This window comes from Mustela putorius, unplaced genomic scaffold (assembly GCF_011764305.1).
Source record: "Mustela putorius furo isolate JIRA1106 unplaced genomic scaffold, ASM1176430v1.1 tig00000129_pilon_pilon_pilon, whole genome shotgun sequence".
NCBI classification, from domain to species: domain Eukaryota; kingdom Metazoa; phylum Chordata; class Mammalia; order Carnivora; family Mustelidae; genus Mustela; species Mustela putorius.
Genome location: NW_025421290.1, coordinates 51,211,708 through 51,239,198, shown reverse-complemented (window position 1 = coordinate 51,239,198; position 27,491 = coordinate 51,211,708). Strand labels below are relative to the sequence as shown.

The following is a 27,491-nucleotide window of genomic DNA, read 5'->3' as shown; positions in this document are numbered from 1 at the left end:
CTCTGCCTGGTAGGGGCCGCCATGACCTTTAGGTCTAAGGGCCTTGAATCTCTCCTCCCCTTCCCCCAGCACAGCTGTCGATCACCCATGCTGTGAGTCTAGTCCAGCCGAGGCTTGGCCTGCCCCAGGGGTCCCCAGGATGGGCTCCAGGTTAAGTTAGCCCAGGGCTGGGCACTCCCGGACCATTGAGGGTTTGCTGGACCTCTGACCTGTCTCTCCCGTCTCCCACCTCTGGTCTTCCTTCACTTCTCTGCAGCATGGTACAACACCCATGTCCGAATGCCGAGGACTGCTCGAGCCTCCGGCAGGAGGGTCACAGGGGCCTGACCTTGAGCAGGGCAGCCCCAAACCTCTGGACTGCCCCTCGCCAGTGTGGGCCGAGCTCTAGGGAGGAGAGGGAGCAAGACTTTCCGGCCTTCCACCCAGTAGGCCAGGCCCATAGTGGCCTGAGGGTGGAGAGGGGGTTCTTCTGAGAAGCCCCGAGTTCCACATCCCCACCCCCATGTCTGAAAGCCAAGTCAGCCTCCAGACTTCCAGAAACAGAAACTTGAGCCCATCAGGCTGTGGCTGGGGGTGGGGAGGTAAAGAGAGCAACTGCAGATGATTTCTAAAACTGGAGGAGGGGCTGCCCGAGCACAGTGCGCAGAAATTTCAGTCTTAAGGGACACCTGCTATCTGGGCAGCCCGGGGCCATTTGCCACTTCGCGTTGCTTTGTTTTACGTACCTGAGAGAATGCCGACACGGAACAGGTCAAAGCATGCTAAGGCGCACGAGGGAAGGGGCTGAGCGCAGGGACTGCCTGCCGGCACTGGCCCCGCGGCGGCGCACGTAGGCAGAGGTGAAGGGACTCGCTCCTCCTCTGGGTTTTTGCTCCAGTGCCCATTCCCCAGAGGCACCAGAGACACTGGGACTGCTCGCGCTGCCTGTGCCCCGCCCCTGCCCAGCAGCACCCATCTCCTCCCCGATCCGCCAGTATTTCCTTCTGGTTTCCTTCTGGTTCGGGTGGCCGCTTGCTTGGGGCCAGCCTTCGGGCAGCGGCGCCACGTTCACCTCGCAGCCTGCAGGGATGCTGTGCGACACACACAGTGCTACAGGCTTCGTCTCCTTTCCTGCTTTATTCACAGGACAGTGTATGGTGGACATGGACACACAAGCTCCAATTCACTTTTTTCCCCTTTTTTTTTTCATTAAAAAATAAAAAAAGATTTTATTTACTGGGACGCCTGGGCGGCTCAGTGGGTTAGGCCTCTGCCTTTGGCTCAGGTCACAATCTCGGGGTCCCGGGATCCAGCCCCACATTCCGATCTCTGCTCAGCGGGGAGTCTGCTTGCCCCCCCCCTTCCGCACCACTTGTGCTCTCTCTCTCAGGTAAACAAACAAATAAATACCTTAAAAAAAAAAAAGATGTAATTTATTTATTTAAAGAGGCCACGTGAGTGGGGGAAGGGCAGAGGGCAAGGGAGAGAGACTCTAGAGCCCCCCACACTGCAGGCAAAGAGCCTGTCTTGCTTTGGAGCCTGATCTCACCACCTCGAGGTCATGACCTGAGCTGAAATCAAGAGTCAGAGGTTTAACCGACTGAGCCACCCAGACGCCCCTTTCTCTTCATTTGACCGCAGGCAGGAATTGCATTACTCCAAGCTAAAAGCAGACCCCAATGGTTACATTATGTAAGCCACGAGGTTTCTGAACTTGCGATAAGGGACAGAAGGGAAATTCTACTCATTGCAAGGAAATCCTCATGTAAGCTTCAGTGAATCAAAAGCACTTAAAACCCATGAAACTGGGGCGCCCGGCTGGCTCGGTCGATGGAGCACGCGACCCTTGATCTCGGGGTTGTGAGTTGGAGCCTCACGTTGTGGGCTGAGATTACTTAAAAAAAGATGAACAACAACAACAGCCCAGCCTCGCAACTTCCGCTGGCCGTCCTTAGTCAGCCCGGTCTCTGTGAGGAACTGGTGCATGCTTTCGCGCGGTCAGCCTGCAGCGGAATCACTTCTCCGTATTCCGGGTGCTCGTTGCATCACCGTTGTAGGCAGGCTTCCTCTTAAACACCTTCATTAAGTTCTTTCTCTTGTAATCATTGGTGACTTGGAAGTAGGAAGGGTCTTCCTGCCCTTTCTCTGTTGAATGCTCTTATGGATGTGACCCGCAGTGCCAGCAGGAAGCAGATCATTACTCTTATGTGCATTAGCAAAGGGTTCAGAAGAGTGGAGGTTCTGGAGGGCAGACATAGGACAGGATCCCTTTTCCTCGGTGGAAATGGCCGACAGAAGGCCTCCTGGGAGAAGGCAGGTGGATCTTCAAGAGGTGAGGGGTTTGAGGGGGAGGCTGCTGAGTCCTTGCTGGTGGCTCAATGACTAGGGGTCTAACTCATTTTTTAAAATAACTGTGTAATACTCCATGCTGGGGACACGCCTTCCTACCCCTGGCCAGTCCCCAAGTGATGGGCATCGAGTTCTATCCAAGCTCATTTGTATGTTTCTCCCACTGCACATCTCTATCCGCAAAGAGAAATGAGACTGTCCTTTCTACAGGCTGGATTCCTAGAAGGGGGATTGCTGGGTCATGGAGTACAAGCAATTTTAATTTTAATATACTGCCAAATTACCTTCCAAAAAGGATGTAGCCGTTCACAGTTGAGCAGTGTGTGAAGGCCTGTCTATCCACATTCCAGCCCGTAGCCAGCCCTGGCTGGTGTCAGTCTTTCACATTTTTGCCATCTGGGTGTATTGGGGGCAGTGGAAGGAAGGTATAGTCCTAGTTTTAATTTGGATGATTCTGACTTTTAGTGAGGGGCGGTTTTGGGTTTTGTTTGTTTTTAAATGTCACACATGCTTATTGTTTGTTCGTGTTTCCTCCCATCTTTGCCGAGAGTCTCTGGGGCCTGCCTTTGGGGGTGGGGTGGTGAGATGACCCTGTCCCCGGTGGAAAGGGGCCAAGGCTGGGGTCTGGAGGCTCTGAGGCTGTGCAACCCCGGTGGCCTCCAGAGCCATGTTGTTCTCTCATCTCCCAGGAAGGGCTGAGCCGGGGGTCTCTGGCTCGGGTCCCCCGGAGTCGGGGCACTTGCCCAAGGTCAAGGTACCGCGGGAGCCGCCCCGCTGGACCGCAGCCAGACTGCGCCTCCCGGCGCGCCCTCGCTCTGCACCAACATTGCCCGGGAGATGCCTCCGGACACCTTGAGGAAGGTCGGCGGCTCCTGGCCGGCTCGGACCGGGCGGGGGTGGGGTGGGGGAGGGTGAGTACCTGCTGCGGGAGCGCGGAACGTTCACGCCTGGCCCCTCGTCGTGACGGCCGCGGGCCCCGGCGGGACCGGGGAAGGTCAGAGCCCGGCTGCAGAGGAGCCCGAGCGCCCTCAAGTGCCCCGCGGCTCCCTGCCTCAGTTTCCCGCCCGGAGGCAGCGTGGGAGGGAACTTCCAGCACGTCCAAAGGCTTGAGGTTTCGGCCGCGGGGTCCTGGGCGGACGCCGGGCGGGGTGGGCGGGCTGCGCGGGGTCCCGGCGAGGAGACAGCAGGGGTGGGCGGCCTGGGGGGGTTGTCGGGGGCTGCGGGCGGCGGACAAAGCGGCGGCACCACCCCGCAGCGCGGGCCAATGGAATGAATGGGCTATAAATAGCGGCCAATGGGCGGCCCGCGTCGCGCCCCTTAAGAGCCGCGGGAGCGCGGAGCCGCGGCTGTTCGCCTGCGCCGCGCCCGGAGCTGCCCACGGACGGAGAGCCCCTGCCCCGCCCGGCCACCCGGTGAGTGGGCCGGAGGACGGGCGGAGGCCGCCGGGGCGCTGGGGCGGGGGCGCTGCTGCGCACGAAGGGGCTTGTGGGCCGCAGAGCCCCGCACACCGGGGTCCGCCGCCTGCAGCGCGCGCCGGCGGGGCCTGGGGTCCCGGGCGGTGCGGGAACGCCCTGCGCGAGCTGCGGACCCCGCTGACCTTGGCCGCGTCCCAGGGTGACCAGGAGCCCGGGCAGCGAGGCCCCGCGCGGCCTGCGCGTCCCCGAGGGGCACGGTGCGCCGGGTCCTCCCTGACCCCCGAATCTCCCCGCAGCTCGCCGCCGCCGCCGCCGCCATGCCCTTCTCCAACAGCCACAACACGTTGAAGCTGCGCTTCCCGGCCGAGGACGAGTTCCCCGACCTCAGCGGCCACAACAACCACATGGCCAAGGTGCTGACCCCCGAGCTGTACGCGGACCTGCGCGCCAAGAGCACGCCAAGCGGCTTCACGCTGGACGACGTCATCCAGACCGGCGTGGACAACCCGGGTACGCGCACCTTGGTCCCGGGGTCAGGGTGCGGGTTCTGATCCGCAAGAAATCTCCGTGGGGCTAGGGTCCAGCGCCTCCCCCAGAACCCCGCTCGGGCCGGGGTTCCGCCGTCCCCCTTCCCGGGCGCAGCTGCAGGGTCCTGACGCGCTCACCTAGGCCTGGCAGTGACGTCACTGCCCCATCCCGCGTCCCCCCAGGCCACCCCTACATCATGACCGTGGGCTGCGTGGCAGGCGACGAGGAGTCCTATGACGTGTTCAAGGAGCTCTTCGACCCCATCATTGAGGACCGGCACGGCGGCTACAAGCCCAGCGACGAGCACAAGACCGACCTCAACCCCGACAACCTGCAGGTGCGGGGCGGCCCCAGGTGGCGGGGCGGGCTTGGGGAGGGGTCTCCCGGCGCTCACCCCGGCTCCGCCCCCAGGGCGGCGACGACCTGGACCCCAATTACGTGCTGAGCTCGCGGGTGCGCACGGGTCGCAGCATCCGCGGCTTCTGCCTTCCCCCGCACTGCAGCCGCGGGGAGCGCCGCGCCATCGAGAAGCTCGCGGTGGAAGGTAGGGGTCGGGCCGGCCGGCTGCCCCCCCCCCCCCCGGTCCGGGGTATCAGTCACCCCAGTCACCCGAGCCGCCGCTGCCACTCTCTTATCTGCGCGCCGTGTCCGGTTTCCCGGGGGGACGGAGGCCCAAGGCCCAGCGAGGTCGCGGTCTCGGACCAACGCCTGGACCGGGCTCACACAAAGCCGGGCGGGCGTGGGGGCCGGGGCCCGTGGGTGTCCTCCTGAGCCTGCGCCTCTGCAGCTCTGTCGAGCCTGGACGGGGACCTGGCCGGCCGCTACTACGCTCTCAAGAGCATGACCGAGGCGGAGCAGCAGCAGCTCATCGACGACCACTTCCTCTTCGATAAGCCCGTGTCGCCCCTGCTGCTGGCCTCGGGCATGGCCCGTGACTGGCCAGACGCCCGCGGTATTTGGTGCGTGCCCCCCTTCCCCTCCCGCGGGTCCCCCTTTCCCCTCCCTTTGGCCCTCCCCCCACGCCGCCGCCGCCGAGGAGGAAGAGGGAGGGGCCGCACTCCTGGGACAGGTTTGGTTCCTCCGGGCCGCCTCGCAGGTGACCTTGACCGCGCAGGTACGTGAGAGGGACTCCAGCTGGAGGCGGCTCAGGCCTCGGGGGAGCTTAGAAGGGGGCGACGGGTGGCGCTGGCTTCTCTCCTGCACCCTCCTCTTGGGAGCTGGAGCTTCGTGTTTTCTGTCTCCTTTCTCCTCTCCTTCTCCACCGGGACTTTGCCAGGTGCCGGGTGACGCAGACGCGTCCCAGCGGGGGCTGGGGGAAGGTTACAGCCTCGGGCCTGCGCTGCCTGCGAAGGGCGGTTTCAACGTCCAGATACGCCACTTCCCTCCGCCCCTGACCGCCTAGGTGGGGCGCTCCGCCCTCCCCCACCCCTCAGACGCGGGCCCGGGACTGGCAGGGCGGGGCGCAGCTCAGGCTTCTGGGGACAGCTGGATTGAGCACCTCGGGGACTTGGAGAGTTCCTGGGGCCTGGGGTCCCCCTAGAGCTTTATTCTGGATGTGTCCTAAGACCATAGTCCAAGGAGGAGGCCTGACTGGGCCCCTCCCCCAGGCACAACGACAAGAAGACCTTCCTGGTGTGGGTCAACGAGGAGGACCACCTGCGCGTCATCTCCATGCAGAAAGGGGGCAACATGAAGGAGGTGTTCACCCGCTTCTGCAGTGGCCTCACCCAGGTCAGGCCTGACCACCCCGAGCTGGGGGGGCACAAGTGGGGTTTGGGGCCAGGGAGGGGCCAGGGCCAAACTCCAGAGCTCAGGCAGGGAGTGGGTGTTCCCCCTGGGTCCCCCTGGGCCCTCAGGTCCCAGCTAATCCCTTGGTGGGGGGCTCTCAGCTAGGGCTCACCTCTCCCACTTCTCAAACTCCAGATTGAAACACTCTTCAAGTCGAAGAATTACGAATTCATGTGGAACCCTCACCTGGGGTACATCCTCACCTGCCCATCCAACCTGGGCACAGGCCTGCGGGCAGGTGTGCACATCAAGCTGCCCCACCTGGGCAAGCATGAGAAGTTCCCGGAGGTGCTCAAGCGGCTGCGGCTTCAGAAACGAGGCACCGGTGAGTGGGGCAGCGGCTGCCGGCAGTCCTCCCTCTGGGGCAGCCCCCCACCCGACTCCTGCTGACCTGGTCATCTCCCCAGGTGGTGTGGACACAGCTGCTGTGGGGGGCGTCTTCGACGTCTCCAACGCGGACCGCCTGGGCTTCTCGGAGGTGGAGCTGGTGCAGATGGTGGTGGACGGCGTGAAGCTGCTCATCGAGATGGAGCAGCGGCTGGAGCAAGGCCAGGCCATCGACGACCTCGTGCCGGCCCAGAAGTGAGGCCCCGGCCCCCACCGCCACCACCACCAGCCCTGCCGCTTCCTAACTTATTGCCCGGGCAGTGCCCGCCATGCACCCCTGATGTTCGCCACTTGGCGGCTGAGCCCTTAGCCTCGCTGTAGAGACTTCTGTCGCCCTTGGTAGAGTTTATTTTTGTGATGGCTAAGACGTTGCTGATGCTGAAATAAAACTAGGGTTTCGGCCTGCTGTGAGTCTTGGAGTAGTGTGTCCCCTTCCGGGCAGATGTGGTGCCCAGAAGCCAGGCTGTGGGGGCCTCCGTCCTTTCTGCTTCGCTTTCTCTAAGAAGGGACTGCAGTCGGGAGGCCGTCGCCCTGCTGTGCCCATCCCTCCTGTTCCCAGAACAACTCCCTTGCCGCCCTGTCTACTTGGCTTCCTCGCAGGCCTGGGACGGGCCCGTGGGCCGGCGACAGGGAGAGGGAGGAGCTCCTAGGTGGCAGAGCCCCACCCCCAGCGTCTAGGGGCTTTCGGGCCTGGGGGGTGGAGCCTAGTACTTAGCCCAGCCCCATCCTGCGCGAGGGGGAGGTGTGGATGCCGCCGGGGGTGGGCAGGAGCCCAGAAGAACGTGCCCCGCTCCAGGTTCTCTCCAGTCTCTCCCCTCGGCTGCCCTTCCTCTGAGCTTCCTAGGCTGAACGGGCCTGCCCTTCAGTCCTCTCAGAAAGCCCTGGGGGCCCCTTTGGAGCTCCCTCTTCCCTGCAGCCTCCTTTCTAGGGCCTCATGGGACCCCCACCATATGGGCCCTGGGCAGCAGTGTGGGGGTCGGGCCTGTTTGGGGTAGGGGCTCCTTGGTCTCCGTTTCGCAGCCAGTTCACAGCTGCCACTGTCCTCAGCTGCTCTTTCGCTGTGGGGGGCTGGGCCAGGGCGTGGGGAGTAGGAGCCGACCCGGTGAGCCAGCCAGGGGCAGGGCCCGGCCTCCAGCTCCACAGTTCTGGGGGCAGCCTGTGCTGCCACCTGCTGGCCAGGGCCACCTCGGACTTGGTCCCCCACCCGACTTGACTAACCACCCCTAAGGTTACCCTGCAATTGGGCAAAGAAGCCAGGCCTGGCCTCTGTGCCCTCTGCATCCTGGGCCGGGACAGTCTGGCTCACTGAAGCTTGGGCTTTCGTGTCCACCACCCTGGGGCCCAGGGCCCGCAGTGCAGAAGCTCCAGGAGGGGGCAGGGCCCCTGGTGCACATGGTTGACAAGGATAGGGACTCTGAATCCATCCTTTGGGTTTGGGGCTGGCACTTGGTCCCCACCTTCGCTGACCGGCCTGGGTGCCCATCAGTACGGCTCCTCTTTTTTTAGCTTCAGTCCGTGGGGACTGGGCCAGACAAGAGTGTACACTGCAGACTGCAGAGTCCGGTAATTTAGGAGAAAGGGCCCTGAGGAGCACAGGAAGTATGTCCCGCTGGAAGCGCCTTCTGCTGGCCGCCCCCCGGGGGGCCCGTGCCCACGCTCCTTCTAGGCCAAGGCCGTCCTGCTTGCACAGGCTCAGGGATGAGCGATTGTTCTGCTCTGCCCTGAGGTGTGGACAGGCGTCAGGCAGGCACTTCACCTCCTGAGAGGTTTCTATGCTGTCTGGACCGTTAGAATGGGGCCCCCTTCCTTCACTACCAGTGGTTATGTAAAATAATGAGCTGGAACCTCCACACCTGTGCAGGCCTCGCAACAGGACACCCGGGAAGGCCTGGCTCAGGACTTCTCGCAGGCAGGGAAGCCTGACCTCCCCCAGAGCCGGGCAGGCCCGGCCCCACGCTCCTCACCTGTGCTGCCCCCTCCAGCGCCTGGGTGCTCTCAGGAAGCTGGGCAAACTGGCGTGCTTGCCACGGGCCCAGAACTACACCTACTTTTATGGGCCACTTGTTTTATTTCCCCTGTAATTTTCTCTTTGCTCACTTTTATTCTCATTTTATTTGGTGCTGCTGAATGCACTTTTCTAGCTGAGTCAGTTCTTTCTGGGACAAAGTGGGGCTTACGGTGCTCTCCCCTCACTGGGGGTACCTCTGCTTGCCTGTCCCTGGACCCTCTGACCAGAGTCCCTACAACCTCCCCCTTTAAACAGGGTGAATTTAATTTTCCTTATGAAATCACAGTCAAACATGGGAAGTCTAAGAACACCCTATCACACCACAACATGGAGAAAACATTCTTTTATTTGCTTCCGGTCTCGGATGGACACCCACCAGTCAGCAGCACTAAGAGCATCTATCCCTGTCCCCCGCCCCCCCCCACGCCAGGCCGGGGCCCCGCCAGGACACGCCCCCCAGGCAGGGCTTCTCAACTGTACCCACTCACACCAGGCAGGTGACTCTTGGGAGGGCGGGGGCTTCCCTGGGCACTGTTACCCACCCCCACCCGGTGTGAAGGCCATGCAGACATGGCCAAACGTAACCTGAGGGCCAAAATCTCCACTTGCCTCTTTGAATGGGAATTAATTTTTTTCTTAAGTAAGCTCTGCATCCAACATGAGGCTTGAACTCACAACCGCAAGACCAAGAGCCACACGCTCTACTGACTGAGCCTGCCACGTGCCCCACGCTCCAACTGCCTCTGGGAGAACCACTGCCCTACAGAAGTAGTTAAGAGGTACAGTGACTCAGAATGGGGAAGAACGGGTCAGGACTGCTGGTTACAAATCCAGGCCACCTCCCTCTGAGGGGCGCCATGCAAGCATCCCAATCGTGTGAAGAAATCCGCGAGACGGAGGCATGCTTAAAAAAGTTGGAAGTGTAAAAGCAGGTTATAAAACAGCTTGTACTCTGGATCCCAGAGCATGTATGGAAAAAACCCCGAACAGTAGTTAACTGTGGGTGGTGGGGTAACAGGTGATTTCCTTCTTTATACTGTTTTCCAGATTTTCTACAGTGAACATGTATTACTTATATAAGTTGAAATAAATTCTTTTTTAAGTGGTGTTTAAAAAGATGCTCTCATGTGTCACAGTTCGTGGGAGACCACTAAGGCAGGACGTCACTGCCACCGCCCGTCCGTTGCTCGGCACAAACTGATCACCGCCCCTGGGGTGGAAACAGACTCGAGGCGAGGGAGGAATGGCTCCACGGTCACCGGTCTGAGACCACACGTTCCAAGTCCTGCGCTCTTTGTGCTGCTCCTTGACTTTTCAGAACATTCTAGACCCTCAGTGTGCAGCTCCTGCCACTCTGAGCATCGACCGCACAGGCAGCAGCTGCCGGGTGCCCACAGGGAACCGTCCTAAAGCAGCCTGGAGTCTGCGCCCTGCACTTGAGCGGATTCTGAGCCACTTTCTTCCTCCACAGGTAACAAAGGGAAGCAGTGTGTGGCAAGACTCATCTTTGTGGCCGCGAGGTTTCCATGGATGAGGGAAGCAGCCTGTCAGCGTGGAGAACTAGGGGTTTCACCTGTGAACTGGAGGACTCTGCCCTTGGTTCCTCAGTCTGGTCCCAGACTGTCTGCAGGGCCCCATGCGCGGTGCATACACTCCTTCCCCCTTTCTCCCCAGACCTGTCTTTGTAGAACTCATTCTGCTTCAGTGAAGTCTTTCAAAGAACCAAACATGATGTTTTTGGTTTTGGAAATAGGACTTTCACACCCTTCTCAGAGTTGGGGGCTTGTCAAAACAACTTAAATATTTAACTTTAAGACCCAGAATTGCTTCAAGTACTCCTGGCTCCTCCCATTCACGCGAAATCCGTCTCTTAGTAGCCATTCTCCCCTTCTCCTTTCAGAGCAAAACCCCGGCTCTGAGCCCAGCATGCAGCTGCACTGCTCGAGGAGCACATTTCAGAGACGCCCCTGAGGCAGCTGTAACCATGGGGATACAAACGCTCCAGCAGCCATCTTGGGCTGTGAGGCAAGGGCCAGCTAGGGCCAGCAAACGAACACCTGCACATGTGCAGTGCACGCACCTGGCATGCACACGTGCCACGGCCAGCCCCGCTCCTGCTGGGGCGATGGGGACTGGGGTGCTGCCCTGCCGTTCATGGACCCAACTGCAAGGCTTGCTGGTCTGGCAGGACTTCAAGGTGAATCTGTCCAAGACTTTGGTTGGAACTCAAACCAGTAGCTCCAGAAACACAGCCTGGGTTACCCCTCCCCTTCCCAAAGCCAGTGTGCACTCGGCACGGCAACATGCGAGAGGAGACACACAGCAGAGCCACCAACACCTCTAGGCCTGCTTTCATTCGCTGCTTTTGGTCTGACCTCGAGCTCCCTCCTGCATGCCTGTTTCCTGCTTTCCACATCTGGTCCACCCTACCGGAGGCCCACCTATGCCCAAATTCCTGGGAAACTCTCCCTGCCTGCCCTAGCCCTCCTTTTGGGAAGGACCTCAGTCCACACATGTCATTGTCCTTGGGCTTTATCCTTTAGTCACTCTCCTGTCATATCCTGCTTCGCTGTGACTTTTCTCTAGAACCCGGACTGTGGGGTCAGGCTTCGGGTCTTCCTCCGTCCATCCTGCCCCACCCCAAGCGGGCTGCTTCCATTACTGGGAAAGGTGGCCTGTGTTAACACATCCCCTGGGGTTACTCCAGAAACACACGACTTAGCAACAAAAGACAATGTCCATTAAGTTTTCACTAAAGTGAAAAGTCTAGTTTTGTCAATACTTTTGACCCACCAACTGCCCAACACATTCTGAAGCACTTCAAACGCTGTACCCTTTCGAGAAGAAATAATGACGGTGGCCCGTGTTTAACCACACTCGAAACTGCGGACTCTGTGCTTGACAGGATCCATCCGTGCTGCTGCAGCAAAAATCAGAGCAACATGCTTACCTTAGCGAGGAAATGCTCTGGGTACAGGGAGGCCCGAGGTCCTGCCTCGTCCTCCTCATTCTTCCCGGAGACCAGAAAGGAGGGCCAAAGCGCTTTCCATCTTCTCCGTTCTCCTCGCCCGAAGAACACAGGAGAACAGGACTTGGCCCAGCTCCAGTGTTTTGGTCTAACTTATTACTGACACGATTCCAGGAAATGCAGCCCAACAAAATGTGCCCTGCATCTTTAGTGATGTGGGGACAAAAGACACATGGCGGCACCTTTCTGGGTAGCAGAACCCTGCCCGCTACATACAGGCTGGGCCGCTGTTTGATGGGCCGCAAGACAAGCCCAACAGGATTCTCCAGAGTTCAGAGAAGGTGGGGAGAAGACCCAGTGACCCAGGGCTCTGGGGCTGAGAGGATGGGAACCGCAGAGATCGGAGGCAGCAGGTGACGAATGAGCTGGGTGCTGCAGAGCGAGCAGAAGCTGGCCAGGAGGACAGGAGCAGAGGAGGGACCAGCTTGATCAGTGCCCCGGGGTACACAGAGCAGCTCCCGGTGCCACAACAGGAAATGGCCCTCAGGGGCACCGTCTACCAAAGGATTTTGGGTGCCATATTCATGAACAGGACTACATATGCTCCTATTTCCCAGCTTATTTCCATGCAAAACACGTCTGATTTGAGAATGTATTCACACCTACCCACACCTGCTGGCAGCTCCCTTTAGAGAGTGAGGGAGAGGCAAGTCAGTGCAGACCTCACTCCAGAAGGAGCTGGCATGCTGGTGCCCCACACTGGCCAGGATGCTTCCACTTTGGTCCCTGGGACCTGGCTTCCTAGTGTAGCAGGGTCTATTTTTGTCTGGCGACAGAACTCTACCCCAATCCTGCCATGTCACTTCCTGAGAAAGTACTGGACCAAAGTCCTCTTAAGAGAACAGAGGTGCATTGTCTGACATACTTTACTGGGATGGTGACAAGACAGAGCCTGTTCAGCGGGGCACTGGCCATGGCACGGCCCCTACACGCGTGCTGAGTCTGAAGTAGGATGAGCCTTCCATGGCTGCCTTTGCACACTCACAGCTTCCCTTTCCATGAGCAGACCAGGGGGTGCTTCAGGCTGCCCCTGGAACCTCCACCCCCTCCCCTTCGTGTAGCACTGACCATACCACATTTCCAGACTCTGTGCGCCTCTCCCGGTGAGAGCGAGCTATTAGCAGACTTAGGTTTTACCATAGTTCTTTTAGGATCCCCAGAGTTCAGCATGGGGCCCTCCAGAGTAGCTGTCTCACTCTGACCCTCCAAAAATGCATGTTGAACCAACCTGTGAACAAACCACCATGAAAAATATTCACATTTTGTCCTGAAACACCTGAAAGGAACTGGGGCAGTTTAACTTGGGGAAGCAAAACTCAGGAAGAAACACAATTTTTATCTTCAAATATTTGAGCCCTGACTAGTGAAACCTCCTAGGAGTAGGAGGCCACCAGGGCTGGGCAAGAAGCTGCTTGAGCATCAGGAACATCCGGGACCAGACAGGACTCTCCACCAGCCCCCCTCCCCCAGCCCAGGGTGTGTGCACGTGCGTGTGCACACCCTGGCACTGAAGGTGCCCAGCAGAAGCTGGACAAGTTCCCGATGAGCAATTCCACATTCCCCTCCAGCTCGAGGGATGCGTTCTAGAGCTCTGGCTTAAAATAGCACAGAGAGGTGGGTTCAGCGGGTGGGAGGCAGAGAGCAGGAAGCTGCAGAAGGCACGAGCTGGGGGAAGGGCTGCGGCATGATCAGCTGTCCCTGCTCTCACTGACGCCCCCCAGGAAGGCACCTATTTGTCAACCCACTTGGTGAGAAGGTATCTCACCACGGCCACAAACCACTGCGATGAGTATCTGGGGAGCTGGAAAAAGACAGGAGAACCTCAGAATTTGTAACGAATCAAGCCCCACCACAGAAACAGCAAGACAAATCAACAAAGCAATCCAACCAAAGCCAACAGCCGTGGAAGGGCCTCCTGTAGCCCCAGACTCCCTAGCCTTCCCGGAGAGACCTGGGTCATCTCAGCAAGCTGTGCTCTAGTCTCGCCCCAAGGAGCAGGCTCCCTGTCTCAGGCAGGAGGTACCTGAGCTCTGCGCCTCCTTCCTGTCTCCCCTCCGGCTTGGTGCCTGCGACCAAGCACTGGGAGCTGAGGGCTACTGTTCACACCCCAAAGACTACTCCAACCTCCAGCTTGCCACTCCGCTGCCAAGCCTCGCACGGCTGCTCTCTTAATGCCCTAAGCATCACGCTGTGCATCTCTGCGGTGTGGGACACGGATTAAGGGTCTAAGCCAAGAGCTTAAACCCCCAGTTTCACATCGGATGGCAAATGTCATATGATTCAGGACCTAATCCTGGACGCCCACAGCACCCACCCAAGGACTGGTGTGTCTTCCACCTGACTTGACCGAATGACACAATATAGGCATCAGCTATTTGGACAACTCGGTGAAGAGAAAAGCACATTCCCAGCCACCTCTGAGCCTTGACTATAAAACAAAGTTCTCTCAACTCAGACAGTTGCTGGAGACCAAGGACAACGGGCCACAAATCGAAACACCAGTTCCTACAGCTGTGCTTGCCTCATCCTTGGGCCTTGGGCTATGGGGCAACCTCAGTAAGAGTTCTGACTGAAGCCACTGAAACTGCCTTGTGCTTTCCAGGTATTTCTTGCCCATTCTACAACTATTACTACTTACTACTACTACTACTACTTCTCCTCCATCAACACCATCATCATTATTTTAAATGAATACTTATTTTGTATTAAGTACCCGGATTTAGGGGGAAACACACACAAACCAGGGCGCCTGGGTGGCTCAGTGGGTTAAGCCGCTGCCTTCGGCTCAGGTCATGATCTCAGGGTCCTGGGATCGAGTCCCACGTTGGGCTCTCTGCTCAGCGGGGAGCCTGCTTCCCTTCCTCTCTCTCTGCCTGCTTCTCTGCCTACTTGTAATCTCTGTCAAATAAATAAAAAAAAAAAAATCTTAAACCCCCCCCCCCAAAAAAAAACCCACCACAAAACACACACACAAACCACCCTTCCCCTTGGGGCCTGATTTCTAACAAGGACAGGGAGGGACAAAATGCATTTGTCCGCCCTGCTGATGTAGCACAACATGAAGCAGCAGAGTGGGATGACAGACCTGGGCAAGCTGGTTGGAAAAGCCGGTGTGGTGTGGTGTGATTTTACTTTATTTCTTAAAATGCAGGCTGCACGTCCAACGTGGGGCTTAAACTCATGGGCCTGAGATCAAGAGTCACATGCTCTGTGGACTCTGGGACGGCCAGGCACTCCTGAACCGATGGGATTTTAATGTGATGGCAGGGGCATGTGGGCAGCTTAGTCGTGGCTGGGCGTCCGATGCTCGAATTCAGTGCAGAGTCTGCTGGAGATTCTCCCTCCCTCCCTCCCTCGGCCCCTCCCCTCGCTCTTGCTCTCTTTCTAAAATAAATCTTTAAAAGTGAAGGCAACAGTAGGCCTGTTGGAGGAGAGGTGACCAGCAGTCTGAAGGGAGGGTGGGGTGGGGTAGAGCGAGGATGGGTGGCACCATCTGCCTCCTCTGCCCAAGCTCTTCCACCAGACTCACACTCTTCCCCGACCCGAGGACATATGCCAAAACCTGGAGCCTGGAACACAACGGAACAGGCTGGTGTCCTGTCATCAGGCTCAGAGACCAGAACTCTACATTTTAGAAATTGGGGTAATTCCCCCCCTTTTTAAAGTATGTACGTATGTGTAAGTATTTATTTTTAAATTTTTATTTATTATTATTTTTAAAAGATTATTTATTTATTTGACAGAGAGTGAGAGAGAGAGAGAGATCACCAGCAGAGGGGAGGGTCGGAGGCAGAAGCAGACTCCCCGCTGAGCAAAGAGCCCCATCCCAGGACCTTGAAATCATGACCTGAGCTGAAGGCAGATGCTTCACTCACTGAGCCACCCAGGTGCCCCTTTTCTTAGTAAGTCCTAGTTGGGAGGGCAGAGAGCCCAGTGTTCAAGGACTTCAGGCTATGCTGGGTGGGGCGGAAGAGCACAGGGTTAGCTGGACTTCCTGTTTGAAAGGACCTGCACTGAGTCACCTAGGTGGCTCAGGTGGTTAAAGCCTCTGCCTTCAGCTCGGGTCATGACCTCAGGGTCCTGGGATTGAGCCCCGCATCGGTCTCCCTGCTCAGCGAGGAGCCTGCTCCCTAACCCAACTCTCTCTCTGCCTGCCTCTCTGCCTAGTTGTGGTCTCTGTCTGTCAAATAAATAAAAAAAAAATCTTAAAAAAAAAGAAAAAGAAAAAGAAAAAGGGCCTGTACCTGTGTGAGCGGCATAGTCACTAGCATCTGCCAAACACCCCGCTCTGCACTTGCCACCCAGGGGACTCTGCCAGTGACCCAGAGTGAGAGATCATCACTACCATACTTTAAAGAGGCAACCTCAGGTCATGAACCCAGAGCCTGGAAACCAGGCAGCCTTGATGAAGGCCATATACCTCAACTGGTAAGCCACGTTGCCTAATTCAGGTTTTTTTTTTTTTTTTTTTAAGATTTTATTTATTTGTCAGAGAGAGGGAGAGAGAGTGAGCACAGGCAGACAGAGAGGCAGGCAGAGGCAGAGGGAGAAGCAGGCTCCCCGCCGAGCAAGGAGCCCGACGTGGGACTCGATCCCAGGATACCGGGATCATGACCTGAGTGGAAGGCAGCTGCTTAACCAACTGAGCCACCCAGGCATCCCGCCTAATTCAGGTTTAAACAGGGCTCTGATGTCTGAGGGAAGTGAATTCTGAGAGGTCCTCTGGCCTGTTAAAATCCATCCTACACCAGCCTTCCCGGCCATCTAGACCCATCTAGACCCTACTGTAGTAACCAGCGGACAGACCTCAGCACCTCTGCCACTGCCCGCAGCTCACCTCCCCACAGAGTTCTTGTTACTGGGAGTTCATAGAGGCTTCCCTGCAGCGTCCGCTCCGCTATCCTAGCAAGCTGGCTCCCACCTTCAGAGTCTCAGCCCCACCCCCATCCCCTTCTTCCCCATCCAGTCCCTCTGATGGTTTCTTTCCCTTGTGACCGCCCTTCCCCAGGGGGAGAAGCCAGGTCCAGATGCCCTGCAGGAGCTCTGATTTCTAAGGAGCACAATGCTGGTTTGACACTGATCAAGCCCAGCTTCCCCCCCGGCAGTGCCATCACACCAATGGTGCACATCCCTATTCCCTCCGAGGGATTATCCGCCCCCCCCCTCCTTGCCCCCCCAGGTTCTGGTCTCTCAAAGTGGTAGACCAAAGACTCATTTACAAAGCTGTGAAAATCTGTCCTCTCTGTTGACTGGAGAGAATTTCGGATTCTACTCTTGGGGAGAGTCACACCCAGACTCACTGGTGCAGTCAGGGCACCTGCAAGGAACATCCTTCACTCACTGTCATTCCCTTTGAGAGCAACCATTCCCCCCAGTGTAAAGTGGGCTTCTGAGCTCTTTAAAGGGTCTCATGGCAAATCAGCAAAAATAAACCAAACCAGGGGTGCCTGGGTGGCTTAGTGGGTTAAGGCCTCTGCCTTCACTCAGGTCCTGGGTTCGAGTCCCGCATAGGGCTCTCTGCTCAGCGGGGAGCCTGCTTCCTTCTCTCTCTCTGCCTGCCTCTCAGCCTACTGATCTGTCTGTCAAATAAATAAAATCTTAAAAAAAAAAAAAAAAAACCAAACCCCCCAACCCCCAAAATAACAAAAACATCCCGCAAAAAGCCAAGTTTTGAGCAGGCAGACACATCTCCCTGCACCCGTGTCCCCCACTCTGTGGACACTGAGGTCACCATGCACACCACTCACAGAGCAGGAACAGCCAGGAAAGGGTATTCCAGGGACGGTTTCCACAGCAACCGTAAAGTGCTCATAAAGCACACGCAGCGAGATCTTTCTTTCAAATACCCTTCTCTAGGTTTCTGGGGAAACACACAATGTGAGAACAGTCACGGTTGTGCTTCTCACAGGCAGACATGTTCCCTCCCAGCTTTCTGCCTGGGTCTTCACTCTTAGAAATGAAAGGCTGGCTCAAGAGCCAGACAAGTCATTAAGAAATGCTGTCTTGGGGGCACCTGAGTGGCTCAGTCATTAGGTGTCTGTCTTTGGCTCAGATCATGATCCCAGGGTCCTGGGATCAAGCCTCGCATCAGGCTCCCTGCTCAGCAGGAAGCCTGCTTCTCCCTCTCCCACTGTCCCTGCTTGTGTTCCCCCTCTCGCTGTCAAGTAAATAAATAAAATCTTAAAAAAAAAAAAAAATGCTGTCTTGAGTCCTCTGATTCGCCTGATCCAGACGCGAGTCAGCTTACCGGAACCGTAACTCTGGTTTCGGGAGTAGGTCAACACTCCTGTCACGTAAATAAAAGCAGTAGCACCACCCCCACCACATTCCTTGCCTCACCTCTGAGGGACTCCAGAGCAGTCAACAAGGGAAAAATGTGGCCTTGTCATTGCGTCTAAAGTGATTTTCAAGTACTCTAGAATATTCCTTTCCAAAATTCATGTATGCGGAATAAAAACACATTATAAAAATGTACAATTCTAAAGGAAAGGCAGGGGCCCTTAGTAATCGATTTGATTTCATGTTTTAGCTGCAGTAAAGGCAACGCTTTCTTTGCTGCCACTGAAATCAAACCGATGTCAGTCAGTGGTAGAAGCTTTTAAATGAGACCCACCTGAACGACCTCTGTGAACGGTACCCGGTCTCACCGGATTAGTAGTGCATTCATGTGCCCACACGCTTCGGACAAACCAACAACTGACAATAACGTGTACACAGAGTGGTCATCTCATCAGAGCACACGGGGAATGAACTTCTCTCAAAGGAGCCTAACTTCCAGTCTTCAGTGTGTCCTTGAGGACAAAACGATGGCAAACGTCAGCAGAGCTCGGCTTCTCCCTCTGCAAACTTCCACAGGGCAGTGGCGGGGAGAGCCTGCGCACGCAGAGCTGGGGAGGAAGTGGGTGTGCAAAGGAACCGGGTCTAGAGGAGGAACTAAAATTCCCCCGGTGAAAGGAGGGAGCGAAGTTTGAGAGCCCCCGTCAGGTCTACAGCCGTCCCTGAGGGCGGGCCCCTCCCGCCTCACTGCTCCTCCCAGGTCACACCCCTTTCCTGGGAGCTTCTGTCCCATATCCGCATAGGATCCACCCAAGGGGCTAAGGGGCTGAGGGCTTCTGGGGTCCCTCCTGGGTCTCCACATGGTGTCTGAAGGACCCCCCAATTTATTGCATTCAAAACCACTCTCTTGCTCACCCTCCCCCCACAGTAAGCTGCCCCATCCCAATGGGCAGCAAACCTGTCCTTTCTGCTGTTCAGGCCAAAAACGTGTACAGCCTTGGGCTTCTGCTCACTTGTCCACAGCCAGCCCAAGAGCAAATGCAGTTGCTTATTTCAGGACATCGCCATAGCTGACCACGGTCTCACTGGGCAGCAGTAACTCTTGCCTGATCACTGCCTACAGCCTCTGAAAGGCTTTCCTGGCTTCCCCTTGCTCCCTGACAGGACAAGCCACAACCCCATCCCCCCCAATTTAACATGGCACCAACCAACCCTCAGGTCTCTAGGAATGCCTGAGCCCACTCTGCATTTTTTTCTTGGCACTGACCACTTAGTTCCTCCGTTGACTTACTGTTCACAGGCTGCAGTCCTACTAGAACATCAGCTTCAAGAGGCTATAGGGATGTTTGTTTTGTTCACCGACTCGTCTCCAAACACCTAAAACAGTCTTCTGCCCGTGGCAGCGTATATTTGACTGAGTGACTGTCCAGACGTTCATACTTTGACCACCGACAAAAAACCCAGAACTCAAAAGAGCACCACAATCAATGTGGCAATTTTCCCAAGAGACTGAAGTGTCACCCTAAGTGATGAATTCATTACCTTACTCCTTCTGTATAACCATGTAGGTGGTGGAAATAAGCTGTAGAATTGATTTATGCTCTGAATCACAAAAAAATAAATAAATAAATAAAAAGAACCCAAGAGAGGAAAATTACATACTTCATGGAGAACCCAGAACCGTCAAGACCCGGTGTCTCTCTGCATGGGTTCACGGAGGTTCCTGATTCCCTTCCTCCTCAGGTCGCCAGGAGGGCCGACTTCTCCCTTTACTGCCTTTGGAGAAAAAAGATGCTAGTAATCACAAAATGCTGGGCTCCACGGTAAGGACAAAGCGGCCCCAGGCCTTCATCACTTTCCATTTGCTTTTGTTCAGTCAACTTGGTGGTGGAGGCAAAAACATACTTTTTAGTCACTGCCTTAATCTGAGTCTTAAATACAGTATTAGGAGACAATGCAAGATTTTACTGAGAAAAAGTGAATTTTTAATTATCTTGTGAATCTACTTAGAAAAACACAAGCAATTTCACAACTATAAATTTAAACCTTTTGCACTAAAAAAAAAACACAAAACAACAAACACAAAACCACAGGCATGAACTGTAAACCTGTATTAATTATCAACTAGTCTTAAGGTTAATTCTTAGTAGTAATTCAATATTTTCCTCCTTGGCAATTTTAATGTTTTAGCACCAAATGATCTCCCACAGAGGTACTTGTAACAACTCTGGCTGCCAGCGTAAGGAGAGCCGTCCATATGCACTACTTCACACGCACAGTCCACGCTCACACCACACAGACAGGAGGCCCGTGGCGATGATGTCACACGCTGACTTTCAGGGCAATGGAAATAAGACAGAGGGCATGCGTGTCACACATCTTTAATGTAGTGCATTTGTAGAAAAAAGGCCAGCTTCCGCTCCCAGGCGTGCTCTCGTCCTTATATTTTAATATCATGATTTAGAAGATGCAGACGTTATTACCTAAATATTATTCTATACATTTCCATCAGTGTTCAAGAAAACACTTAAAATTGCTACTTAATTTACACTGTAATTACTGGGTTACAGCTTTAGCTCATTGGCAATTTTGGAAGCAATATTTTTGAAAGCTATGGATGTCCCTGATATCCGCTTAAACCGGACCCCATTCAGAGACAGTCTTGGCAGCTTGCACACCTCCATCTCCCACTGCACGAGGTTCTCTGCGTGCCCGTCACCGTGGACACAGAAGAGTAAGAAGCGCTCTCTCTGCTCGTAGTCACAGTTATTGGCGTCCAGCACTTTGCGGATTTCCCGCATCATGTCATTGGGATCCATGGAACTAGTGGTTTTCATGCTCCAGGTAAAGCGCAGGGAGCGAGGTTTTGCTTCTTTGTTTTCATCCTTTTGCTCAGCAGATACGTTGCGACTGAAATGCACAGTGGCAGCTTTATTTTTAATTGCACAGAAAAACCAACCTTTTCTAGTCCAGCTAGTTCATAATCAACATCTTTGCTCTGACAGAGTAACTGGCCCCCACGCTGCTCTTGCACAGGCTCCCATGTGGTGATCTGTTCCTTTACTGAGAAGCATTCCTCTAGTACTCATCCCCCACGCGCTTTTCAAACCATGACCTACACACGCAAAGCTCTACCTGGCTGGAAAATCTTCGCCAGCCATCTATACTTAATAACATGAAGAAAATAATCTATTAAACAGAATCCCTGGAACTCAGGTGAAGGACAGAGCTGAGCACTTCTCCAAGAAGAGCCCAGCTTTCTTCTCCAGGCTGACTGCAGGTGGCAAGGAGCTGGCGGGCCGCCAAAGGCCCAGCTTAGGGAGGCGGGGTCAGCAGGCCAGCCTCTGGCTCTGACCAGCACGGCTGCCCCTGCACCATCACTTCTCCTGTTGGGTCGGCTCCTCATAACCTTCACTCAGGACAGCCAGGGCCTCCACTTCGTTCAAAATCATCTTCCCCGCAGGTGGCCCCTGATGCTGTGTATACTGTGGGGGGCGGGCGGGGGCCTTCTCTCCATTCCCTCCACCTACCTCAGTATTTTTTCTGCCGCTTTGTTAAACCACTAATTCTATGGTTAAAAATAATTCTTAGATGACATTATCTTACTACTGAAGCAGAAAAATGAAATGTTAAGGCCCATTTGCTGCAGAGCAGAGCACTCCAACAACCGATTGGAATGCAACCTCTACTGACCCGGAGTAGACGGGGTGGTCCGAACATCGACAAGGGGATGTCACAGTGGTGCCCCCGGCACAGTTCTCTCAGAAAGTCCACGACTTTCTGAGTCTACCATATTTTGCTCTTCATGGCATTTAATTATCATTGCTACAAACTTTTATTTACAGTCTCGTGTGTACACTGGAATGCTTCAATCAGGACAATGCCAGACACTCTTGTGTATTAAAAACACCCAGTACATGCATGTTAAAAACACTTCATCCTGTGGCAAATTCGTCAGAGCCGAGGGTGGGCCACAGGTTTACTAGGTACGTAGCTGCCCATGTGGTGGCAGAATATTCAATTTAGTTAAAAATCCAGTCAAACCAGTCAGAAGCTTCCTACGTGCAAAATGCTGTATTAGACACTAAACAGGTTACGAAAATGAGCAAAAGCTCTCAAGCTAAGTTGGGGCTGGGGGAGGGAAGACTGACCAGCTCAAGGCAACAGCAGCAGTACAGGAAAGGTAGGAGCAGTCCGCAGAGGGTGGCAGGACAAAAGGTGGAGCCTCTAAAGGGAGGGGTGCAGGGGGATGCGGAAATGGCTTCCAGGAGGGGTGGCTTCTGGAAAGAGCAACCAAGAAGGATGGGATTCCAGTACAGCGGGGCGGAGGAAGAGAGCTCGTGTGCCAAGCAGAGGGAATGTCTTAAGGGAAGGCGAGGACGTATAGAAAGCACAGAGGACACTGAGTGTACAGATGGGCTGGAACTGGGGGCACAGCATCACCCCTACGAAAGCCGCGGAGTACTCGTGGCAGGCAAACTCAGAACAGCTAGAGCCTGCTCAAGGCTGGCACGGGCAGGCCTGGGTTGGGAGTGACGTCTCAGCTGGGGTAGGGGTGAGGCTGGGAGAGGCCAGGGCTGCTGAGGCCACCTAGAGCAGGTCAGGCAATGGGGCCACTGCAAGTTTTCAATCAGAAAAGTCCCATGATCAGAGCTGAGCTTTAAAAAGACCAGCAGGAGAGCAACTGGGTTCACAGGGACCCGAGACAGCATGTTGGCGGTAATGGGTATCGAAAGGGCCTAAGTGGACGAGATCTGCAACCACAGAGGCCTGTCTGAGCCTAACTGGTGAACTCCCCCAACTTCCAAACCTGTGTAATGAAATACGGAATGATCTACAGAATGTAAAAGCAAATTGCTTGACTACATAATCATTCTTAAACATCTAATTTAAGGGGCGCCTGGGTGGCTCAGTGGGTTGAGGCCTCGGTCTTCGGCTCGGGTTGTGAACTCAGGGTCCTGGGATAGAGCCCCGAATCGGGCTCTCTGCTCAGCGGGGAGCCTGCTTCCCCACCCTCTCTCTGCCTGCCTCTCTGTCTACTTGTGATCTCTCTCTGTGTCAAGTAAATAAATAAAATCTTTAAAAAAACAAAAACAAAACAAAACAACATCTAATTTAAGACACGAAAAATTCTTCTCAATATTCTGCTTTCATTCTTTGAGACCAGAATCATGCAGGAGTTATGGACACGCCAACAGGGCTCCTACTGACTCCCAGAGCTACTTTCAGGCTGTCAGTGCCCAGGCAGGAGGGCTCCGTATTGCACCACCCAAACACCAGTGGAAAGCCCTAGTCAGTCTGGGAGGCGGAAGGCTTTCACCAGCGGTTAGCCATGGCACTCTGGTGCCCTCAAGCGGCCACTGGGAGGCGGCAGCAGTGACACTGGTGCTTCAAGAACCATAGAACGTGGACCTCACCAAGCAATCCTACATTGACAGCAGGCATATGATGCAGGACATTCAGAAAAGAGCATCGTTTCTGCCACACACACAAGGTAAATACCTATAAAATATTTTAAGTAAAAATCATTTCCCTCACCTTGAGCCCTCATATCTCCCGTTCCTCTCATATTCAGTTGGAAGCCTCAACGAACAGAATGCAGAAGCACAGAGAAGTGGGAAAGAGAAAAGAAATCTTACAGACCAGTACACGACCACCCATATACAAATACAGATGTCATGAATGAACAAATCCAAAGCAGTTTAGGTCACCGGCTGTGCTTGTTAAACTCGTCCCGTCAAGGGGGTGACTCGGCCCCCACCATCCTTCTCCATGCGCGCTCACAGGTGGGGTGGGAGGCCCCGGCCACACACCTGCATCACATCTGCAACAGGTACTCTTGCCTGGCTTTGGAACTGGAGATTTTATTCTGACTTTTTAACCCTTGCCCCAAAGTGTAATGGGTTTTAACTAAAAGGAAATGAATTCTATCAGTTAAATCCTACCTACAACTACCAAATTTCCTGTACAAGGAAAAATTTGGCAACGGGGAAGATTAAAAAACAATCACGTAGTGGAATTTCCCTTAGAAGGAAAGCACTCCTCCCACAGTTTTAACAAAGAGCTCATGTTCACATAGCTTTTCAGTGATCCACTGACCTCATCAACACACAGACCCCCCACAGCCTGGCTTTCTGGGCACAGGTGGCTCATATGGCAGATTTTCTGCTTCATTCTCTGTGCATTCCAAGACGGTGAGCAACATTTTTGTTCTCTTGACTTATCGTCATCAAAAAGTAATCATCTGGTAGGAATATATAAGATTTACCACATGCTTTCAGTAAAGTAGTAAGGCCTACTTCCTTCAGTGGTTGGTGGAAAGCAGGTTTTAGACAGAATACTATTTACTCTTCAACTCTCTGAAAATATTAAAACTTTTCTGCTGTAAGCTGCCCACATCTTTATTTCTGAAAACCTCAAACCAAATGAGGCTATAGGTTTGAATTTTGTGCTTGTTTCGCATGTAAAAATATTAGCTAATTTCCCAGTCATTTTAAAGTGTTTTGCTAATTCAATCCTTCATGGTATAAAAGATGGCAACAGTTACCACTTACCTTCTGCAGGCTTGAGGCCAATCAGTAATTGTACATTAATATTACTGAACAACTCATTCTTCAAACAGAAGCATGCTAAGTGTTATTAGTATGAAGACAGAATTATTTGGATGCTAAATAATTCTAGCAAAGAAAGAAAATGCACAGAGCATGCACAGGCCTACTGTTACGTGGGTGCCACAGTCCCTTTACAAATGCCTGACAGAGTTAATCTATTTCTTTCCAAGGTTTCCTTACAAAGAAATAAGTATTTAGTTCTGAGCAGAAAGTTTAGTTTTTAAGAAAACAAAACAAAACAAAAAAACAAGGCTAGAAAGCCAAACCTGATGTTAATTGCAGGAGCCATTTTGGGGTAAGGATCGGAAAAAAAAATGTGTATATATAAATCCTACCTTTTGATAAACCTGAATGACATGTTTCTAAAAGAAATTAAGCCAAAAACAAAATTAACAAAAATGACTTGCACAAATTAAATAGAAAATCTAGTCAATTATAGAGAGAAAGAAAAACAACAAATAAAATAGGGCTCCTCTTCTGTCTAAAGAACAATGGAACAGAGACATTTGTTGAAAAAGTAAAATTACAGGTAACTGAGTATGTAAAAATCTGTACTTGTAAGAAAAATTCAGCAATAAATATTGACATTAGCTGTAATTAAATATATTTAAGGGTTTTCAGAGAGATATACTGTAAGATGATAAAATCCAACATCCTATGTTAAAGAAGTGACAGAAATCATCCGCAGTACGATACAGTAAGAGGGTAACACCTCTCGATCCTCTTGAGAATGTCTTAGAAACAAAAACCTCACCTTCTTATATAACATTAAAAATTTCATTTAAAAGTGTTCAACCATTAAGAGAACCTTTACTTATCTCAGGAAGATGATTTAAACATTCACAGAATGCCTATTACAGTGTAGGACATAAATCACTTTTTAAGAAAAAACTAAGTGATTGGGATTTAAAATGAAGCGGACTTTTCGGAGTTTTAGATGGCAAAATGAATGGATATTAAATAATAAGATAATGGGGTTTTCAATTGATGTTTTATGGAATAAACTGGAAGAGCTGTATTGAGAAGGGGCTTTTTGCTCGTTAAAAATTAAGGAGATGCTTAGGTTGTTCTGAACAGAATCTGACCAAAGAAATTCCAAACTACGAGTCAGGCTTGCACGATCATGTGGTCAGCATTCCTGGGCAAGTGCAGGCTGGCTCACCTAACTATTTCTGAAACCTCCCAGTTCTGTGATTAAACAAAGGGTTCACTCTGCGTGAACGAAGGGATGAAGGCCTTGGACTTGTTGTTCTAACATGGATAAGCTGGCACTGCTTCAGATACAACCACTTAAAAAACATCTAACTAGTGCAGATACCAGCCAACCACGTCGTAATCAAATCAGAAGCAGTACACAGCAGGGTTACACGCAGTAGAGAAGATCACACACATGACAGTACTTTGTAAATAATTAAGCACTACATAAATATAAGGCAGGAATTATGCAAAAGATTATTTTAGTTGAAAACTGATTAAAAGGTCTTTAAGATATATATATATTTTTTAAAGATTTTATTTATTTATTTGACAGAGAGAGATCACAAGTAGATGGAGAGGCAGGCAGAGAGAGAGAGAGAGAGAGAGAGAGAGAGACACGCAGGCTCCCTGCTGAGCAGAGAGCCCGATGCGGGACTCGATCCCAGGACCCTGAGATCATGACCTGAGCCGAAGGCAGCGGCTTAACCCACTGAGCCACCCAGGCGCCCTTTAAGATGTATTTTAATTTCCCAATTTTCTACCTGAGTTAAGTCGGGGTTACTGGTCAAGTGCCGTAGGACTGTTTTTCTTCACATTTCCTGCCATGAATCCCGGTGGTGTATAAAGAGGAGCAGCGGCAGGACTGAGGCTTGGTTCATGGGGGCCCGTGAACCAATCTGAGGCACACAGAGGCATGAACATCCTGTCTCAGGGTATGAGCACCCTATGTCCCCAGGAGGGGACAGCCTCACTCCTTCTGACTACTGAGGTGGAAGAGCACACGGCTCTCCGGAGCCCCACATACTCAGGGCAGAGTCAGAGCCACGAGCAGATGCAGACCTGGTGCCGGCTGTCCTCCCACCACACCTCAGCAGCCTCCGATGCAGCACCTCCAAAAGCACCCCTGCGCCGCCTCTCTCACAGGCACCAGGACTCTGATCCGCACAGTCATTGTTAGGGCGGGATTAGCAGCCTTCGCTGATCTAACACTTAGTTGTATCAGTGTACCTCTAAAGGACAGTAAACTGAGGCTACAGACCTCAGTGTGCAAACTTTAACAAATAGAAGACTATATTTCTGCCAATCTTTAGGGGTAGAAATTGCCTGGAAATGTAAAGTAAGATAACCCCTAAGATTTTTCTAAAATTAAACCAAGAAAGCTCAGTCTCCAATTTTAATTCAAAGACATGAAAAGAAAATTAGACATTAGAAAATGAGGGACAAGGACCCACACTGTCCCTGACAGCCTTGCAGGGCAGCACGCACAGCGGACTCAAGGGCCTCTTCTGGAGGCACAGACCTGGCTTGGCAACTTTTGGCTGTATAACTTTGAACTTAAACTCTTAAACTCTCTGAACCTCATCTCCCACGTGGTCCTACAAAATTGGGATAATATCTATTACACAGGCAGACTGTGGAGGAGATTAAATGAATGTAAGAGAATGTGTGCGTAGACATGTGCATCTTTATCAACGTAAAACAAGTACATCTCTATAAGTCTATAGACATCTGTTCACCTTAGCACTCGATAAGCAATCACGAAATGTTAGCTGATGTTACTTGTAACAATGATAGCATTAGGATGACCAAAAAAGAGCACAAAGGTAACAAATAAATTCAAGGATATTCTTGATTTGTAAGGTTTTATTTAAAGAGCCCATTAGAGACTGAAGCGTGAAGACAAACAGCGGCCTGTCCTGAAACCAGCTCAGACAGATCTGACTGGGTGCGTCCCCCACTGCACCCAGGGCTCTCCCCGTGTATAACACCAGTCAGCAGTAAGCAAGGCCAGGGAGCGAAAAGCCAGCAGGACGATAAATGGCTCGTTCCCTACCACCTGAGTTTCAGAGGCAGATTCCATTTCAGTTTAGTCCACAAGGAAGAAACTAGGGAACAGAGAGGCCTGGGACAGGCCCTAGGATAAC

General features: G+C 53.3%; 2 protein-coding genes and 1 pseudogene across 8 annotated transcripts in view; 1 reads left to right on the top strand and 2 right to left on the bottom strand.

Annotated features, from left to right (window-relative positions):
• Positions 1 to 1,413: 1,413 nt before the first annotated feature.
• On the bottom strand, positions 1,414 to 3,509 carry LOC101689708 (annotated as a pseudogene).
• A 97-nt stretch (positions 3,510 to 3,606) lies between these two features.
• CKB (creatine kinase B) lies at positions 3,607 to 6,852 on the top strand. Its single transcript, XM_045074254.1, is given in 8 exon segments — positions 3,607 to 3,740; positions 4,040 to 4,253; positions 4,454 to 4,663; positions 4,666 to 4,815; positions 5,059 to 5,230; positions 5,879 to 6,002; positions 6,195 to 6,384; positions 6,467 to 6,852. Coding segments are annotated over 7 exon segments (1,218 nt in total). The 5' UTR covers positions 3,607 to 3,740; positions 4,040 to 4,060; the 3' UTR covers positions 6,646 to 6,852.
• Positions 6,853 to 20,123: 13,271 nt separating this feature from the next.
• The window catches only part of MARK3 (microtubule affinity regulating kinase 3), a 117,953-nt gene continuing 110,585 nt past the window's right edge, over positions 20,124 to 27,491 (bottom strand). For 3 of the 7 annotated variants that reach the window (XM_045074209.1, XM_045074224.1, XM_045074248.1), the window contains 3 exons: positions 24,705 to 24,731; positions 23,297 to 23,341; positions 20,124 to 20,668 (listed from right to left, as the gene is read on the bottom strand). In XM_045074209.1, coding sequence (XP_044930144.1) covers positions 20,323 to 20,668; positions 23,297 to 23,341; positions 24,705 to 24,731 — 418 coding nt within the window. In that variant the 3' untranslated portion in view covers positions 20,124 to 20,322. The remainder of the gene's footprint in view (positions 20,669 to 23,296; positions 23,342 to 24,704; positions 24,732 to 27,491) is intronic. The other 4 variants (XM_045074230.1, XM_045074239.1, XM_045074217.1 and 1 more) reach the window with 3 other exon arrangements.